Source organism: Stenella coeruleoalba (assembly GCF_951394435.1).
Source record: "Stenella coeruleoalba genome assembly, chromosome: 20".
Classification (NCBI taxonomy): Eukaryota; Metazoa; Chordata; class Mammalia; order Artiodactyla; family Delphinidae; genus Stenella; species Stenella coeruleoalba.
The window spans coordinates 33,732,392-33,753,179 of NC_137166.1; the positions used below are offsets into that span (position 1 = coordinate 33,732,392).

At 40.2% G+C, this 20,788-nt stretch overlaps 1 protein-coding gene across 5 annotated transcripts in view; it reads right to left on the reverse strand.

Annotated features, from left to right (window-relative positions):
- Nucleotides 1-8,901: 8,901 nt before the first annotated feature.
- Nucleotides 8,902-20,788, reverse strand: part of TENT4B (terminal nucleotidyltransferase 4B) — a 62,750-nt gene continuing 50,863 nt past the window's right edge. For 2 of the 5 annotated variants that reach the window (XM_079906584.1, XM_079906582.1), the window contains 7 exons: nt 18,848-18,976; nt 17,890-18,103; nt 16,009-16,135; nt 15,802-15,905; nt 15,519-15,706; nt 13,200-13,366; nt 8,902-10,930 (listed from right to left, as the gene is read on the reverse strand). In XM_079906584.1, coding sequence (XP_079762710.1) covers nt 10,732-10,930; nt 13,200-13,366; nt 15,519-15,706; nt 15,802-15,905; nt 16,009-16,135; nt 17,890-18,103; nt 18,848-18,976 — 1,128 coding nt within the window. In that variant the 3' untranslated portion in view covers nt 8,902-10,731. Of the gene's footprint in view, nt 12,041-13,199; nt 13,367-15,518; nt 15,707-15,801; nt 15,906-16,008; nt 16,136-17,889; nt 18,104-18,847; nt 18,977-20,788 lie in introns of all 5 variants that reach the window. The other 3 variants (XM_079906585.1, XM_079906586.1, XM_079906583.1) reach the window with 3 other exon arrangements.

The following is a 20,788-nucleotide window of genomic DNA, read 5'->3' on the forward strand; positions in this document are numbered from 1 at the left end:
TCTCCCCCACCCCTGACTACCACCGCCCAGCTGAGTACCCCTCCCCAGGCAAGCAGAAATCTGCAGGGTTTTTCTCTAGAAAAGCTAAAATAGTCTCTGGATTGGACCACACTAAGCCCAGCTGTGGGAAAAGAGAAATTTAAAGGGCACATTTATACGGGAAGCTGAGACATACCCCACCCCAAGCCAGCCCTCTTCTCCACTCAGCTAGTCCCAGGGTGTTGGCAGCCAGACCATTACCCCCAGGCTGGAGGGATTCCCTGGGGAACCCCTAAAGATCCTCTCCTCACCGCCATCAAGCCTGATCACCCTGAGAGAAGCACACAGCTGGCTGCCACACTGAGTGCAGAGCTTCCCACGAGCTTGTTAGGCCCCATTCTTACACATGTGCAGGCAAGCAGAAGACATCAGGAATCCGAGGAAAGCCTCTAACCCAAGAAAGCAGAGTCCAAGACAGCAAGAGGGGGAGAAACATTCACAGAGACTATACAGGCAAACCATAACTGTATCATTAATATCTTCAGAGATTCAAAAAATACATTGTAACCATGAAAACAAATAGGGTACTATTTTTTGACAAGGAACATATGAGGAAAAAAAAAAGAATCCTCAAATGAAAACATGATAGCAGAAATGAAAAGCCAACAGAAGCGTTGGAAGATAAGGTTGAATAAAAAGTCAGAGATGGAAAATAGGGAAGAATAGATAAGAAAATGAGAGATTGATCCAGGAGACACAATAGCGGAATAATTGTGGAGTTCCTGAGAAAACAGAAGAAAGGAAGATAAGAATTCAAGATTTCCCAGTACTAAAGGTCATGCGGTGTCAGATCAGAAGGGCCCGTACTATCTAACGCCCCAGTTCAAGTGACAAAAATAGAACCACCAAATCTCCATAGTTGTGAAATTTCAGACCACTGGGAACCAAAGAGAAGTTCTTAAACGTTTCAAGAGAAAAAAAAAACAAAAGGTTACAACCAGCTTTTCTCACAACAGTGGGAGTGATGAAGGAATGCTTTCAAATCCTGAAGGAAAAATGTTTTCTAACCTAGAATTCCATACCCAGCCAAACTATCAGTGGAGCATAAATGAAGAACAAAGACATTTTCAGATGTTTACTGTCTGTGCACCCTTTTCCAGGGTACTGGAATGTGTGCTAAGGAAAGGAGAGAGTTTATCAAAAAGAGGGAAACGGGATACAGAGAACAGGAGCTGCAACACAGGATACGTGATAGGAATGTCCAGGTGGAGGTTGGACAGACCAGGGTGACGTGTGCACAGGCACAGCAGGCCATAAGCTCCAGGAGAGATGCCTCTGATGCACCTGAGCATTTAGAGAGGCTTAGAAAATTGGCAGAGTTTAGGGTGAATTAATGTGGAAAGCTGAAAACAAAAAACTCCAGGAAAAACAAAAAAACTTGTGCAGAAAAGGGAGTCATATTATCATCCAGCTCAACGGATAAGCACAGCATCTACACAGTCATGATAATGCAACCACTGTCTATTGTGCTAAGCAAAATTCAATACAACTGTGTTGGGAGGTTGGGGCACAGAAGTTTGGGGTTGGTGGGACGTCAACACAGAATTTCAAGAACAAAAAATCAAGAAGTGTATTAAAGGTATATTATTGAGAGACAAGGAGGTAAACACTCCACCCCCCAAAAAAGCGGGGAGGGAGAAAGCAGAGGGAGGGAATGGGAGACAAACTTTTAGAACTATTGGTTTTAAACTACAACACAACTCCTGCTCTGTCCCTATCCACCTGCTTTTCACTTCCTTGGCAGGGCCCCTCATGCCAGCCTGGCTGCCTTACGCACCCCTATCTCCATAGGCTGTTCTGTGTCGCCGTTTCCCCTTCACTTGGGTCTTCCTGTGGAGATGTCTTGCCTACTTATGTGAAAGCACTGTTTCCCTGAATTGGATTTTAGAAAACAAAGATGCATGATGTAATCACCTTTCAACTATTTTGAGTGCTTGCACAAAACCACATTCCTAAAGATACCTGCTGAGTGATTTAAGTACAAAAGTGGTTTGCAACCCACATTGAGCTCTTTTGAATATTGATTGACACACCATTTGATTAGGCCACTCGATACTTTCAACCCTCTCCTTTCCCTTCAATTTCATCTTGGCATTAAACACTGACATTTTTATCTCTGATGGGTTTCTCTTCGATGTTTTAATCCTGTGTTTTCAAATTGGAGTTAGTTACTCGCTTTAGAAACACACATATAACACAAATTTATACTATTTACACCCAAATAGATTATTTCACATATTAATTTGAGTTGTTGATGAAAAAATTTAAGTCAATCTAAGAAAGAAATGGTAAATTTTACTTGGGCCAAACAGGATTATAACCCAGGAGACAGGCTCTCAGAGAGCTCTGAGAACTGTTCTGACGAGGTAAGTGGCGGAGTCCAGTAGAGATGTGACTTTGGCAAAGGGCGTACGTGCAACCAAGACACATCTTGGTAGACGGTCGCTGCTAGCCGCAAGGAACAAACATCTTAGCTAACGGTTTTCTAAGCATGGGAAGATGCAAGAAACTGGGTTCGTAAAACCTTCTCCTGAAAATATCTGAGGGCCGGTCTCTCAGTCTTCTCAGAGCACAAAGTGCTTCATCTGCTCTTCACGTTGAACTCCTTTCAGGGTGTACTGGGGGTCAGCAGCTGGATGGTGGGCAACATTCTTCATTTTACAATCCCTTGCCTTTTGGTCTTAATTTTGACCAAGTTTGGGGAGGCATTTCGTGACCAATTTGTCCCGTGATGCCAAGAATGTTCGTTCCCTGGTCAGGCAAGGATATCGCTGATAGGCCACTCAATTTGCTATTACTGGACTAGGCCCTGTTAACAGTAGCCAAAAGCTTCTGGACCACCGGTCTTACTAGTGTGTTACGGTCCAGGAAAGTTCCCTCTTCCCACATCTAGCGTTACACTATTACAATCATTATCTTGCATATTTGATCAACTGTTTCAAGCTGCCTAATCATCATTAATTTTATCTGAGGCTAGTCACACACTGGTAATGCAAGAAACAGTAATCTTGTAAAATAGGCAGAATACAAGTAACATTAGCTAGTAACATTAATAAGGTCATAAGTAAGTATTTAAGAACTTCTATTAGGTGCAGCCCAGTATACCCCCAGGTCATCTGACCAGTCTGTTCTGCACCAATTGCTATCTTTCAGGGAAATGATATATTGGCATCGTACAGAAAGTTCACCAAAGATGTCTGCATGTACAAGGTTATTATGACCCCTTACAGGATAGAGAAAGGAATGTTATCTTCTAAGGAGTTACATGGCTGGTACCAGAAGGAGAAAAATTGATCTTTATGGTTGAGTAGGTGCTTCTGCCCTTGGGGAGGTCTCATTAATGCATAATGCAGATGCACAATGCACACCAGAGGGGAGGGAGGAGGCCCAAACAGGCAGAGAAAATTTTTATTTTTAAATTGTCTTGCCATAAAATATGAATTTTTATTGCATCGGCGTTTCTAAATGGTTTTCTTAGACAAGCAAGAAGTATAAAGCATTCTCCTTATAAAGTGAAAAATGGTCCCAATTTAAAAGTCAAAGTTGGTGCGTTCCTAAGCTAACCTGGTAAATATAGAACATCTCATCACAGACTTAACTGAATGATAATGAACACAGATTACAGCAAAAATTCTACAATTGGGCTTCCCTGGTGGCGCAGTGGTTGACAGTCCACCTGCCGATGCAGGGGACACGGGTTCGTGCCCCGGTCCGGGAAGATCCCACATGCCGCGGAGCGGCTGGGCCCGTGAGCCATGGCCGCTGAGCCTGCGCGTCCGGAGCCTGTGCTCCGCAACGGGACAGGCCACAACAGTGAGAGGCCCCCGTACCGCAAAAAACAAAAACAAAAACAAAAATTCTACAATTGCAGCCTAAGAAAGTGATTTCAAGGAAAGTATCTCCTTAGAAAATGACAGCTCCTAAAGAGCAGGGAGACCACCATCTGGAATTTCCAACAGCTACTGTTCATCCTTTTTCCAACAAATTTTTCCAGCAGATTTTCCCAATAAAATCCAAGGCAGTTTTCTGCCTACTCTTGACCCAAATAGCTGGATCCCTTTTCTTGCCAGAGTTCCCTCTCTTGGCTCACTGTATGATTCATTCTACTCTAAGACAGATAACTTATTTTTAGAGAAAATTTTACGGTTGTTGCTGCTACAGTCACTGAATGGTCTTAAAAGATTAAGTTAGGGGACAGGTGGGGGGAAAATGATCAATAAAACTAATATTTTTTTTATCAGTTTTGCCAAGGGCAATTTTTTACGTGGAAGTACAGAAAAAAAGTAGCAGGGTGTAGTTTCAGACGACCATGTTGCATTTATAACATTTAAATCCTAGTAAAGGGCTTCCCTGGTGGCGCAGTGGTTGAGAGTCCGCCTGCCGATGCAGGGGACACGGGTTCGTGCCCCGGTCCGGGAGGATCCCACATGCCCAGGAGCGGCTGGGCCCGTGAGCCATGGCCGCCGAGCCTGCGCGTCCGGAGCCTGAGCTCCGCAGCGGGAGAGGCCACAACAGTGAGAGGCCCGTGTACCAAAAAAAAAAAAAAAAGAAAGAAAAAAAATCCTAGTAAAAATACCAAAAAGCAACTCATGAAAATTCACCTAAGAGATAAAACTAGGGGAATCTTTTTTTTTCCTCAGTAAAAGTTCAGAAGAAAAAAGCCATCAAACAGCAACACTTTATAAAACGCCTATTCAAGTCAAGCTGAAAAGTACTGGACATTTCATAAGCGCTTATTAGCTTGTAAGAGCCTTGGGGTATCTGACATGTGAATTTACCAAAGCTACTTGCAAGCAAACGTCAGCATATAAAAAGGAACGAAGTAGATCTGTATGTGCGCTGACATGGAAAGATCTCTCTATATGGTAGGAGATTTGCAGAACACCATAGAATGATACCACTTATGTAAAAGGGGAAATGACGCCCTCTGAAATTATATTTGTGCAGATATGTTTATGTGTGAAAATGCATTTCTTTTTAAATCTTAAAAGTATACATCTCGAAATATTAAAGAAGCTGGCTCTAACATGAAGGGATTAAGAGGGTGAAGGGTAACTAACTCCTTTTATGTAGCTATTTACAAATTACATTTCTTCACAATGAACATACATTCACGTATTTGTTAAGAAATTAAGTAAATTCACTGTGTCTGGGTGTCTGGACAAAAATCATCCTGTATATTCAATTTATTTTCTAATTTACTTTGAGAAATTTCTGGGGTGCTATTTAACAGGATTATACGTTATTGCTTTTTAAAAGAGAACATTTCCAGTAACTGGAGTGGGCAGTCTGGATTTACCAGCCAGTGGCCTACAGACTGCTGAGCTACTCTTCACCCAGAACCAAGCTTTGTAGTCATCCTGTAGCAAACTATTCAGGATTTTCCCCGCCACCACTCAGTTGCGTTCCAGGCAAGCACCACTGGTCCATGCCGTAGGACTGCCAGTTCCGCTCCCTGGGTGAGCGTAATTCTGAACACATGCTTTAGTTGCACTTGATTATTAACCCTGCTTCTCTCTGTTCCTTGGAGAAACTAACATTTTCATTACTCTATTGTAAGAGTCTGTGTAATCTGCTCCACCGAACAAATGGTATCTCAATGTCTCAGTACAGCAAGCGCAACCCCTTACATTAAAGCAAAGAGTAAAACTTGGTTGGTGCTTGCAAATATCCAGATTTGAGGGAGTCCGTCCCCACAGTCTTGCAATGGCTATGGGGAGGCCAAAAGGATATCTTTGGCTAGGACATGGGCAAAAGAAAAAAAAAAAAAGCATCTTCGAGCATCTTCCTCTCCACTGCTGGCATTTATAAAAATGAAAACCCACAGAAATGCTATCTGTACAGATACAAGAAAACCTCTTACCAGTCTAAATTGGGCCGTCCTCAGAATTACAAGATAATTTCTTTTTAAAGTAGCTATTCCAGTCTTACATAAAGGCTCATACCAGAGGTTATGAAGATAAAGTACAAAGCCTTTATTGAATTGCAGATTATGAATAATAAACCCGATGGTGAGCACTGGGGGCAGATGTGTGCAGAACTGCAATTTATAAAATTTTTAAGGCAAACAGTTGACATCTTTGAAGAAATCATTGGTAGCTTAAAAAAAAAAAAAGGCTTCCAGATGTGCAATTCATTCAGAGCATTCAGGGTAACTGGTGCCCAGTGATATGACCTCAGGAAATGTCGAGATTTCATAAATCATTTGTATCAAATCTCTTTTTCTGGTAAATTCCTTTCTGCCTCTGCAGCGGTAACTAGACAAGATTGCAAAGCTTTCAAGATGATTCAAGCCTCCAGCACCTCACAGGAGTCCGCATTTCTTAGCACAGAAGGCAATGCTAATCAAAGAAGGAAATAAATAAAAGGTTATTAAAAACAAACACAGGTTCATCAAACTGCTAAATACATGTATCTATGTATATTCCACTCAAAAAAAAAATGTTTATCTCAATAGTCCTTCACATTTCATATCCAGAAGCTACACTGGCTGCCACCTATCCTCTCATCTTTAACACCATGCGATAAGACGGTGCTTTTTAGTAGTGAGTACAGTGCGAAGACTCTGATACTTGTAACAAGACTTTGAATTGTTTTAGGATTACAGGACTTTCAAAAGACTTCTTTAAAAAAGTGACTGGAAGTTTCAGTACGTAAAAATCAGAGGGAGGGGATCTTAAATTTCAGAGATTATGTTTAGGGACAAAGAGACATGCTGTGAAAAGCCGCAACCAAATATAAAAGGTAATATGGAATGATTTAGGGAACAGCTATGAATTGCACAGAACCCAAGCGGAAAGCGGAAGAGAAATTTAAACTCAAAGAAAGTGGCTGATAACCAAAAATCCCATTCTCTTCGAAAAGTACGGCTGACTAATCCATAAGAGACAAGGACTACATTTCACCAAGTTACTGGCTTTACAGAATGCTTCTCCTGGGCCCCTTTCTTCTCCCCTCCCCACCCACCCCACCAGTGGGTAACGACCAGCTTGTTTTACTTCATAACCTCTCGTTACCACAGCATCTTTAAGATAAAACAACACTCCTAACAAATTCATCCAGACTGTTTCCTTAGTGGAGACCTTCCCTGTAATCAGGACACGTAGAAGCTGCTGCAATGAAAAGAAGCCATGGCTGTGTGGAACCAAAAGGACTTAAATTAAAATGCAAAATTAAGATGATGTGCAAATACCAATCAACACGTTCACTGAAGTACACAAAATAAGAGAACACCTGACTTCCCTGTTAGCATCTGTTCTTACTGACATGGCTAACATGTCTCTCAGTAAATCCAGGAGATACCTCAAGCGTTTAGTCATCAAAGGGGATGCACTATCTATCTCCATTTCTCTGGTTCAGCCTCTTTCTAAAGTGTTACCTCCTTCAGGCTAGTAGACTCTGGACTAGGCTAAACTTAAACTTAATAAGGCACATACTCAAGCAGAAAATATAAAGGCCAAATACTCAGGAAAAAAAAAAAACAACCCAACCTGACATGAGGAAAACAAACATTAGCACATTAGCAGTTTATGAGCTAAAAGCTGTCCTTAAGTAAATATTTAACTCTGGATATAAAACAGATCAGCAGACTTTATAAGCAATTCCTTTGGTTAATAATTTTGTCAGCATTCAATGTATACAGACATTTAGTTCATTCTCTTTGAAGAAAAAATGTTGCTTAAGGTGTAAAGTCAAGACAGCTCACAAGAAGATGGTCGAGAAAAAGGCTCCTGGGTGATGTAGGGTTTTCAAGTCATGCAAGTACTCTCCGGGGTAAAATCTGGCTTGTTTCTTAGTTATGGTAACTACCAAGTAGCATATTAAAATTCATTCTTTAACATTATTCCACCCATAAATGTTCTGACAAAATTGCAGGCAGTTAAGAGTCTTGAGGTTTAGAAATTGAGACAAGGTAAAGACACCACTTCCAAAGAATTACTTACACGTATCTTTGATCCCACTTCAATGCTACATCATCCTCTCTCTACACATTTCACTAGATGTCACTGATGAAAATTAGGATAAAGAGCAACTGTTAACTATAACTTTCCTACTCAGGTTTAATAGTCATTTATTGAATACTCCGCTCACAAAATACTTTACGAGAATGTTGCTTTCCACTAATTCAAACAGTTTAATGAGAGTAAGAACTGATGGATAAGCATAAACTCTTCTGATTATTAATTTTGACATTTTAATATTTATCACAGCAAAATTGGGAATATTTTTTATACTTTACCATTTAATGCCTGAAAAGTTAATTGAGAAGCAACCAACTTCCTATCAACATTCCAAGTTAGTGACTGAAACACTAAGAAATCAACAGCGTCTGATAACTGAGGGAACTGATTGGTTTCAAACTCTAGATGGATATTAAAGTTGAGAAGATACGTCATGAACAATAAAAATAGCAGCAAAACTTATCAATAATACCCAGGGTGATTCCTAGGGATTTCTACAGAGCAACTTAAAAAACTACGTCCTAGTCATCGGGGAGGTCTTTGCAATGGATACACGTCACAGCAATAGGGTCCTGCAGCTCAGAGCAGCCATACTCTCTCGTGACCCACCTACAGTTCAGAACCCCCAAACACTAGGCCATAGCTTAAGGCAATGAAAAGAAGACACAAGGAGATTTAAGACTCCAGAGGAAAAAAGGCTATTAAAAATGCTCTCCCTACCGCACGTGTTTTGCTCTGTGAAGACTTTACCCAGGAATATCTGGAGCCAAAGCAAATGACCTAAATATTAAACCTAAATATTAATGAGAGGCTCAAAATGCAAGGAAATGTAAAACACTCAAAACAGGGCAAAAGTATAATATGATCAACTGGTGAAGCCTGGAGGGCGACTACATGTAAAACCAGTGGATCCCACAGATCAAAGCTAGACTTGCAAGCCACGCGCAACATCTCCAAACAGATCAAAGACGCTAAAAACTGGGCACCTTCACGGACACCTTCAAAATGGAAGAAAAAGTGCATTGACCTTTATCATCAAAGCATAACCACTCAGGTTTTGTGCTGACACCTCTATGACCCATCAGCAACCTCTAAAAACCAGTATTTTGAAAAGTTTATTATGACTTTTTAAGGAGCTTCCACACCAGCCAGGTACACACACGCCACTGCCAGAGAAATGTCACCACAGTGAGGCCGGATTTGTAACACCCCATTCTACACGTACTAGCAAAGGCAGGTTATGACTCATGGACATGGATGGACTACAATATTTAAATGGCATGTTTCTGACATATTCACAAAATCTTTATAGAAACTATTTAAACTCAGAAAAGAAAAAAGACAGGAGTCAAATACAGAGATGAAATGTACAAAACAAATGAGCAGGCAAACTAAAAGTTCTTGAAAGTATTTTACTTCAGGTTGAAAAATGAACAGCTTCCACACCGTTCATTGCAAGATACACAGTATTCACGAATACAATGCTGGTCATTTGAGGAAATGTACACACCTCAATTTCTCCTTCATGCTTTTCTTTTAGAAAGATACTGTTTACCAAAAAGAAACGTCAGCAGTACAGGAAAAACTATTTTCCCAATAAATTTACGAAAACCTAAGATTCCCAATGGAATCAAGATTATCTTCCCGCTACCACCACCTTAATATAATCACATGCTTATTGAAACACTAATATCTGCACCCTAAGAGTACATTTACTTTCAACAATGAGGGTGATTCTTTAAAAAAAAAACTTCAGTGTGGTAAATGTAACATGGATCTCTGCAAGTATTAAGTGTCTGAAATAGGCAGCTAATACTGGATTTAATATTATTTCATAAATAATTGTTCCCTTAGCAGTAAACATAAGTCTACACATTCACAATAGTCCTAGAAAATAAATACTGTGACTATGCACAATGTTATGACAAACTAGTTTCAAAAAACAGAAGCTCAACATCTTGATAAAAATTCTGATCAGAATAAAATGTGACTCTAAAATTTAAAACATTGTCAAAATAACATCACATTTAAAATCTTCCACGGTTTACACAAGTATTATGAACTTCCAGTTTTGGAACACATTTTTTTGTTGTGAATTAAAATACGAACTCATTGAAAACTGTTAATTTCAGTGATGACATCAGTTTTGGTCTTATTTTAGCATTATTTTCTTTATAAAAAGTTGCACTAAATGTCCATTAATGGTCTGATTGGTCTTCAGTATTTCATAAACATACATAAAAGAAATTCCTAAAAGCCAATAGTACTTTATATGTATATATTTATAAAAGAATCTCATCTCAGAAATGGCTGTAATTAACAGAGCCAGACATAGTGATGCTGAACATAAAGAGTGTTCACCTTGAAAGAAAGCGTTTTCAGAAATATCACTTACATTCCATTAAATACTTCCAACCGAGTTTCAAACTCAACATGTGATGAATAACAGAATTATACATCTCATTTGCACTCAAAACTGACCATAACCAAAATTTACAGCATGATTGAAACAAGCCAATGTTTAAAAAAGTTTTAATTAAAGATAACAATTCCATGAAAGGAGAGGATAAAGAATGGGATGACAAGAAGTATTTGGTCTTAATAAGGCAATACAAAATAGATCCATTATCAAAGACCATTTAATTTTTAAAGATCAACAATACCAAAAGCATAAAGTGGAGTATAAGAAAATAGTTTTTTATAAGTATGATTTAATTAAAGCTGTTTACAGTTATTCTCTCCCACAGTAGTTAAGCATGAATTTAAAAAAGAATATGAGATGAGAAAAACAAGCACACGCAGCACACAGGGTTAGAGGAGCCAGCATGCAACGTCTGTGGAACTCGAGGTTTCCCTGCAACAGGAATGGGACCAGACGTGGGTGGCCTTTTTTTTTTTTCCTATTAGGAAGAAAAGAAAAAAAAAAAAGACTGCAAAGGAAACAAACACAAAGTCATGTAATTGCCCATTGCCCAAGACGACAGCACTATAGAAAACAGTTGCAAGTCAATTCTTAGAGATGACTAGAGATTTTTCAGTGTTTACACAAAAGTACATAGTACGTATGTTTTTTTTGTTTGTTTTTTGTTTTTTTACAAAATAAAGTAAACGTCATTTGCCACCATAACCTTTTCTTTAGAGAGGAAAATTTTTGCAGCAGGTCACAAGGGTTCTATTAAGTCATTTCAATGTTGAGGAAACAAATTGAGTAATAGAACTAATCACTTCCCTATAGATGGATGTTAAGATGACAATTCAGATTATTTTTCAAACTAATCCTGAGAAAAATCTGTTTACAATTTAAACAGTAATGTTATGTAAAAAGTATTAACAAATCCACTATTACAAATATCAATTTCCTATATGGTCATCTATATATACACACAATAAAATGGTAAATATATGCAAAAATATTAAAAAAAAAAAAACATGCACAGATCACTTTCCCCTTTGAAATCTGGACTTCCTATAAGATACCTGTGTTTTCCTTCCCCACCCCATCCTCTGAAATTGTTTCTTGTTTCTGTCACCCTACCCACACTGAATACTAGTCCCTATAACTCTGCATAAAGCCAATGAGAAATAGATTTATTTTACATTCAAGCTTTAAATCTTAAAATGACCCTGTTATAGCATATGACTTATCAAATGAGCAGCCTTTTTTTCCCCCCTTTTTTGCGTGCTTTTTGTTTTTGCAGTTGTCAGTCTTCATGATCCATTCCGTGGCGAGCTGGGAAAAAACGCAGTTGCTAAATCAACGTCTGAACAGTGTAAGGCTCCCGAATGTTTCCCAGGAGTCCCTATCCAACTGTCCTGAGCATGAGATCATTGCACACAGAAGACAGTCCATCGTACAACGCCGACTATCTACAAAGGTCTGAGAGGGGGGCGTCCCTCTTGTGTTTCCTCTTTTTGCCATGGTAATACTGATTATTTGATTTGCCTTGATGTTGTTTGTTTGTCATCAAGGAACCATGGCTTGTTTGGGTTGTACCTTGGAAGCCTTTGCTGGAAGAACGAAAGAGCCTTGCTGATCCATGCTGCAGAGAAGGAAAGCGGTCAAAAAGACATCAGTATTGCAGATTCAACAGAGCACTGGCTAAGACCTACCTCGGGGAGCTTTCATAACTAGGAACACGCTGACTTATCTAGCAGGCAGAAAACGATGCTACAGGGGTTAACTCTCTCGGGCTCTAAAACTTTTAAATATCAAAAAACATAGACCACTTCTTCTGTTAAGAAGAAGCCCTGTCTTCTTAACAGAGTATATGCAATGTAAGGCTTTTCTTAAGGAGCCTATCAACCGATACACCACGTAACAAATGGCATTACTGGAAGAAGCTGTCAGACATGCAGGTGTGTTGCCAGGTCAGGGGTCATCACAGCCGGCCACTCCTTTCCTGCTATCACGTGTCACTTTAATTGCCATTTCTAAACGAGTCTGTGTTTGGTGCACATGACTACAGGTAAAGTGGATTCTGCGAGTCAAGTCACACATGAGGTGACTGACATTAACAGTCAATCTGTACTGCCAAGGGGCCTTCCCCAGGGTCCCTGATGTACTGGGAGAGGGTGTGATGGCCTTAGGCCAGAGTCTAGTACGAAATGACTTCTTCCCCTCATTTTGATTCATTATTCACGATGAATAAAATTTCAGGCAACTGAAAAACTTCCAATAGAGTGTCTCTGTGGCCTTTTTAAGTCAAAGCTAAAGCTAGTCAGCTGACCATGGCTGACTGCTGTCTGATCATTTCAACACAGGCAACCAGGTATTGAATTTTAAAATAAAAAAGGATACATTATTCCCAGATGTGCACAACACTGCAATGAGGTCATGCAAAAACTTCACGTGAGTTTACTTCAAGTACAGCTGAAACTTTGTATAACTTGAAGCAATTTTTTTTTATGCTGAATCTGTAATAAGGTGGGTTGGCCGGGACATCTTATAAGGACCAGGTGGCTAGATTCCCACAAAGGTTTATGTTACAATGGTGTCTCACAAAGATCCTCAGGACATCCTGTTACTAGAAGCACTGTCATGCTTTGGCACCTCTTAGAACAAAATATGTTTGTTTTTTAACCTAGAGCTTTCTTTAAACCCATAATGTGTATGAATACATATGTATATATGTACATGCACGTACAAAACTCTAAATATTCTATACGCAATATTAACAATCAAAAACACAAATTCCACACACCTGGGATTTGTTGGTGCTGTTGGATATGTTAGTGGTCTGGGTGCTCTGCATTTTCCCGCCTGCCTGAGAGGATTCCAAGGACACATCCTGCGACCCTACCCGGTTCCCAGTGGACGGGCGGCAGAGCAGCTGTTTCGGGGTTTTGCACGGTGTCGCGTCGGAATCCTAACACAAGTCACATGAATTATAATGTGACACAGTAATAATTTAGACATTCAATATTAAGAAAGGAAAAAAACTTCAGCTAAGCACTCTCTGGACTAAGTCTAATAAATATTTGGGAGTTAAAGGAAGCACACTGAGGAATTTATAAAATTAACTGCTTAAGTTTTCTTCCAAACATTTAAAGTGGCTTATTCTATCAGAGGGTTTCTGTTCATTGTTAAATCCACTGCCCACGCCTGACCTTGTTAATCGGCCTTGAAGGAGCTCATAGAGGTCCAAGTTTATTTGCATTTTTATTTACAGAAAATGAACCATGGTAGAGTGGAAAGAGCATGGTAAAGAGTGAGGACCTAAGTCCCGGTCCCTGATTCAATGTCTTCAACCAAATACAAAACAGTCACTTTACAAAGCTCGGTCTCTCAAGAGTCTGCGATGACAAATCAGCGCTCCCTGCACCGAACACACCGAGTGGACCAGACTTCCCAGAGACACCGGTCTGAGCCCACCTGTTTCGGGGCTGCTGGGGCCATGACTGCTACTCTTTCCTCAGCTCTACCTTTCCCCTCACACTCTGCCCAGCATTTCAGAGACACGTACTCTCAGTCCCTAAGGCGCCCTCTCGAGGCTGTGTCTGCTTTCACCCCTCTGTGTCTGTGACATCTAGCTCGGCATTCTGTCCTCCACAGCTGTGCTCTAGGAACCACAACTGCCCACAGGTAGATCCTGCATGTGAGCGTTTACGACTCCATTATGATAAACGGTCATCGTCGACAACGAAAAACTACGCCTCTTCCATATTTACAATTTTTTTTTTTTTTTTTTTTTGCAGTACGCGGGCCTCTCAGAGCGTTGTGGCCTCTCCCGTTGTGGAGCACAGGCTCCGGACGTGCAGGCTCAGCGGCCATGGCTCACGGGCCCAACTGCTCCACGGCATGTGGGATCTTCTGGGACCGGGGCACGAACCCGTGTCCCCTGCATCGGCAGGCGGACTCTCAACCACTGCGCTACCAGGGAAGCCCTCCTCTTCCATATTTAGATTATTTTATGTTATACACTTAATGAAGCCAATAAAGCCCATTTTATTAATAGATCTTGATTTTAAGTAAACTCAGGATAAGACAGAAAGTAGATTAGGGATTTCCAGGGCACAGGGGGAGAGAATAAATTAGGGACTGCTAATAGGTTTGTTTTTGGGGTGATGGAAATGTCCTGGAATTAGATAGTGGTATAGCTGCACAATATTATAAATATGCTAAAAGAAAACCACTTAAGTTGTACATTTCTAAATGGTGAACAAGAGAGTATATAACCCATTTATATAAAATTTTGAAACAGACAAAACTAATCTATGGTATTAGAAAATCGTAGTGGTGGTTACCTCTGAGGGTAAGATTGGGAATTTACTTGAAAACATCATGAGGGAACTCTTTGGGGTGATGGTAATAGTCTGTATCTTGTTAGGATTTGGTGTTACACATGTGTATGCATTTGTTAAAATTTAGTAAATGTATAATTAAGATTTCCTTATATGTTAATTTTATATCAAAAGAGAAAACTGGACAAACACTGAACTGTGGTTAATGACAAGCACACAACAGTACTTTGTGGGAAGTGTGCTAATGTCTGCAATACTTTGAAATGTATCAAAGAATAAGATGAACTGGTGAATGAATGGACAGCTCTGTGATAAGCCAGTAAAATGTCAATGGTAGAATCTAGTGGTGTATATGGATGTTCACTAAAATCCTTTCACTTTTGGCTGTATGCTTGAAAATTTGAACACAATGTTGAGAAAAAGTATAATCATAGGGCTTCCCTGGTGGCGCAGTGGTTGAGAGTCCGCCTGCCGATGCAGGGGACGCGGGTTCGTGCCCCGGTCCGGGAGGATCCCACATGCCGCAGAGCGGCTGGGCCCGTGGGCCATGGCCACTGAGCCTGCGCGTCCGGAGCCTGTGCTCCGCAACGGGAGAGGCGACAACAGTGAGAGGCCCGCATACTGCAAGGAAAAAAAAAAAAAAAAGTACAATCATAAAGTTATTAAAATTTCCCAGGAACAAATAAGAAAATGAGCTAGCCTTGTCTCTCTAGATAGAGTTACCCCCAACAGAACTCCTAAGGGTCTAGGTTTAGAAAACAACGTCTTCATACTTACGACGTCACTAGAGCTGGACTGTGTAGCGGAAGAGGAAGACACTGGACCTGATGAAGAGTTTGAAGAGTGTTTACTAACAGATTCCGAAGTTTTACTTCTACATTTTCCAAGGGCTTCATTTTCTTCAGATAGATTATTATTACATTTATCTAACTGCTGAGTATCTACTATCAAGGTAACACCATTTCCTGAAAGAGTGGCAAAAGATTGGAAAACGTTTCTTCCCATTAAGCACACACAACACAGAAAAGCCTCTAATACTCAATCGATGAAAAACTCTTACCATTGCATGAAGGCTCAGGCCTATTCTGCAAGCCCCACTGCTTTGATATCCAGTCTCTATATGTGGCAACTTCATCTGTTACTCTAATTATTCTACCTAATATGCTGCAAGTGTTTAAAAAAAAAAAAGAGGGGAGGTACATTAATTTGAAGATAAGAAGCCACAACCAATTTTGACCCAATGGGCTGATTTTAGTTAAACTTTTACCTCTCCGTTTCGTTGTTGGGATAGTACTTTGCTATTGGCGATACAGCATGACTCAGAACAACGTAGGCATAATCAAAGGCCTGTTTCACTTGCATGGCCCCATATGAACTCCTTCCAACATCATTACCTTTAAAAGAAATATATACATAAGATATTAAAACTTACCGTGGCTTAAAATGAACTAAATGTTTATGAGCCCTCTTCTGGGAGAGCAAGGGCACTCACTATCCTGCTAGAGCGGCACTCAGAATCTGAGCTGTCAGTCGGTCCCACAGCTCCCCAGACTCTATAAACGCGTGCATCACGCATAAATATGTTCTTATGTCATATAAATTGCCTAGATGTCTTCTGGCCCAACAGGACTATCCCATACACAGTCATGCAAATAAAAGAAGTAACTGCCTGGTTTTCCCTAAGAGGGAAACCAAGCTAAATTATAAATACTTATTTTTTGCTTGGTAGGTATACAGACATCTCCTTCACTAAATTATGAGCTTCTAAAAAGCAAGGACCATCTTGCTGAAAAAACCTTTGTGTCCTTTATGTAGGGTAGGCTCCCAGTAAACATTTCCTCAATGAATAAACACAGAACTTTCTTTTTTTTATTGGCCGCACTGCGCGGCATATGGAATCCTAGTTCCCCGACCAGGGATCGAACCTGAGCCCCCTACATTGGAAGTGCAGAGTCTTAACCACTGGACCGCCAGGGAAGTCACCACACAGAACTATTAATGTTTATAAGATGGCTCATCAAGCCAGAAAAGGGCTCCTAGGTAACTACTCTATCTCTTAACTCCCTTTCCTTACTCATTTTCAAGGCCAATACATTAAAAGCAAATGCCTAAAAGCATTTCCATTGAAGTCCGATAATACGGAATCTAAATATTTTACAATTATATCAGGAAAAAATATTGCCCAGAAAAACTAGGATACAAGCAAGCAAACACAGCATCATGAAAGCACAGGAGGAATTCATTTTCTGCTCACTTTTAAGCCAACATAAAGCTGGAAAAAGCACAGGGAGACTATGCAAAATTAAAAAGAAGGGGTCCAAAGGGAAACTAAACTATCTCTTGGTACCCTTTCCCTCATGAATTCTGAGACATATGAGCGAGCTCACTCCCTCTAAGGACCTCAAAATCCTCACTTAAAGCGCCGTTTGACACCTGGTTAGAATCAGAAGCAGTGAGGACGCAGGAAAGAAGAAAAATGGCACCAAACTGGAGATGCACAAACCCACCCATATAGTTAATACCCATTCTCCTTTGCCTTTAAGAGTCGAATGGATTCCACTCCCAACTCAACTCATTTGGAAGTATGCAATGTGTTTTCCTGCTGTGTGTGTGTGTTTATGTTCATGTGTTTGCTTATAAAATATTTTGAGGGCTTCCCTGGTGGCGCAGTGGTTGAGAGTCCGCCTGCCGATGCAGGGGACACGGGTTCGTGCCCCGGTCCGGGAGGATCCCACATACCGCAGAGCGGCTGGGCCCGTGAGCCATGGCCGCTGAGCCTGTGCGTCTGGAGCCTGTGCTCCGCAACGGGAGAGGCCACAACAGTGAGAGGCCCGCGTACCGCAAAAAAAATATATATATATATATATATATATATTTTGAGGAAAAAAAAAAAGACTACTACAAGTTAATGCTTAATTTTTCATCTGAAGAGAGTTTAAAGTACAATATGATGACTGACAATGCCCTTTTCTTTCTTTTTCTTTTTTTGGCCGCACTGCGAGGCCTACGGGATCTCAGTTCCCCCGACCAGGGATTGAACCCAGGCCCTCAGCAGTGAAAGCGTGGAGTGAGTCCTAACCACTGGACTGCCAGGGAATTCCCAATGCCTTTTTCTTTGAATGTCCATAAATTTACCTAAATTCAATACCTGGTTGTAAAGGATCTTCAATATAAAGCATGGATGGCCTGTAGCCATCTAGCATATTTTTCTGTACTTCATCTTTGGCCACATAGGAACCACCATCCTTTATCCGGATGCCAGTCTTTAAATAATTGAAGTGTCGTCCATATAATTCAAAAAATTCTATTAAGAGAACACCATAGTTTGTATTGGGGATGCAAGCATCTTCCCTGGGATGTAACTAAAATGAGAAGAAAAAGAATTATATTGGACTTTCTCTAAATTCAAGGTGAGGATAATAAATGACATTCTAACTTCTATAAACAGTATTATTATAATTTTGCTTTAGCATAGCAGCCAATAGGTCATGGAGTTAGAGCAGGCTAATCATAATAGCACTTCTGTTATAGACAACCTAAATTAAAGCCCCATGGGTGTGGGGGGACCTGGTGGGGGACAATTTATAAGGCTGAATTTTACAGCTGCCCCAGGATGCTGAGAGCGCGGGCTTGGCCCAACATCAGGGAAGTCATTCTGACTCACCAGCGAGTCACGCAGTTGGCAACACTGCGCCACATAAGTACGCTCACTGACGAGATTAAGGCTTCTAACTCATCTTAACCAGACAGCAAATCTCAACTCCAGCTAAACTTACAAGAGTAGGTGCTTAGAAGACATTCTTAATTTTGGCATTTGTGTTACTATTTACACCTATGGAAACCACACCATACTTTTGCATGCTAAAATTTGCAGTGAAAAGTCTCAAAAATACTAGAGCACACGGGATTAAAAATAAATATTCTTCCCTAGGGATTTTAAAGTACTTATTTGCTAAATTATAAAAAGGTACCTAGTTTAAAGGGAAAAGTCGTAAGTAATCAAAGGAAACACTCTAATTAGAGCTTGATTTAAATTTTTTCCAAAATGATTCCCAACTGATATATTTTAAAAAATGTTTAGTGTACACTAGTATGGTATAACTTACCTGAAGGAAACTCACTGCCATTAAAAAGAGACTATAAGAACCAATTCCACCTGTAAATACTTCATTAAGGTCCCTCTGTAATAAGAACTGTTTCAATACTAAAACCAAGTATGGTAATACAGGATATTTCTGGAAAAGAAAATTGTATTTTCAATGAATTCCTACATCAATAACAGCTCTAAGCATTAACAGCATATATGGTCTCTAAGTATAAACTGGTCCTTACAGTACAAACTTTGGTGGACATATGTAATATACTTAATTTTCTATTTTTAAAACAAGCTATAAAAAAGTAAGCTATAAGTAATTAAGGATTGTCTCCTCACATCTAAAATCTAAAACATGTAGATGTAAATGACAGCAGCCAAGCACTCACTACAGGACAAAAACGCTAGCAATACATATTTTGTGACACTCATTTATGACCATTACCGAATAATATTCAATTGTAAATAGGTAACAGAAACAGTACAGGACAATGTCTCAATTCTTTCTTTTTTTTTGGCCACACCTCCCAGCTTGCAGGATCTTAGTTCCCTGACCAGGGATCGAATCCAGGCCCCATGTAGTGAAAGCGCAGAGTCCTAACCACTGGACCGCCAGGGAATTCCCATCTCTTAAAGCACTAAATCAGTGGGATTTTGAAGAATCACTTCTTGCAGGTGGCACTCCATAGGCAGACCAGGGTCCTTCAGATGATTCTGCAGAGCCCAGAAGCAGGAGCCATCCTGCCCGCTGTTCTCCATGTGGGCGGGTGAACACACAGACCCACCTTCTGTGCTTTACAAAGAAGGGTGAGAACATCCATGCTGGCCAATAGGGAGAGTGTGAGTCTGTCTGTCACTCAGGCACACACTCATTAAGTTCTCTCCACAAGCCAGGCCCTGGGCTAGGGACGCCGAGGGGAACAAAGCAAGCACAAACATCGAGAAAGAAGTCAACAGCCATCACCTAGGGCGGTAGAATTACTAGTGATTTCCACTCTTTTCTTGACACTTACAATGGAAACAAACCGCTTCCATGAGAAAGAAAAAAGTTTAAACTTTTGCAAATCATGTCAAAGTAAGCAAGCACGAGAAACAACAAAAATATGGAGAAATAATCATTTTTAAACACTACAGTTGAACTCAGAAATATAGTCTCTTTAAAGAACAACTAGGCAAATTTCCAACAGAATTTTTTCTGCATATATCCTCTGACCCAGAAATTCCACTTCCGGGAATCTTCCTACAATTTATTAGTGTAAAGAAAGATGTAGGCATGGAAGGATGTCCACCAAGCACCTTCTGTAACAGAAAAAACCACTGGAAGCAACACCGGGGAAGTGCTGCACAAAGCACAATAATCCTGATGAGGGACAAGCATGTAGTCAGTGAAAAGAAAGGAGGAACCCTGACTGTGCTGATACAGAAAAACCCACCAAAATATTAAGTTAGAAGAAAAGTATTAGACGTCTTGTATATAGCGTGCTATATTCCTTTTGTTAAAAATTTCAAGAAGAGGATAAAAAGCAAAGAAAAAAAGCCGATGAAGGCACATCCTATGAAGCTGGCCTAAGCATGTAAGGTGTAAGGGTGACTCACTTTTCACTACCCTTTTATACTGGTAAGATTTTTTTATCATACGTATTATCCTCAATTTTAAAAAAAGTTTCTTTCTGGTAAAAAGAAACTTTATACATACCCAATACCTCCAAAAGAGTGGGATTACAGATAATATTTCTTTTCTTTTTCTGCTTTTCTATACTCTGCTCATTTATACAAGAATATGTTTACCACAGGAGAGTTAAAATTTTTTCTGACATAAAAAGAAAAAGGTGAACCTGAAGAGCTGCTAAAAAAAAAAAACATCGTGGGGGCTTCCCTGGTGGCACAGTGGTTAAGAATCTGCCTGCCAATGCAGGGTTCGAGCCCTGGTCCGGGAAGATCCCACATGCCGCGG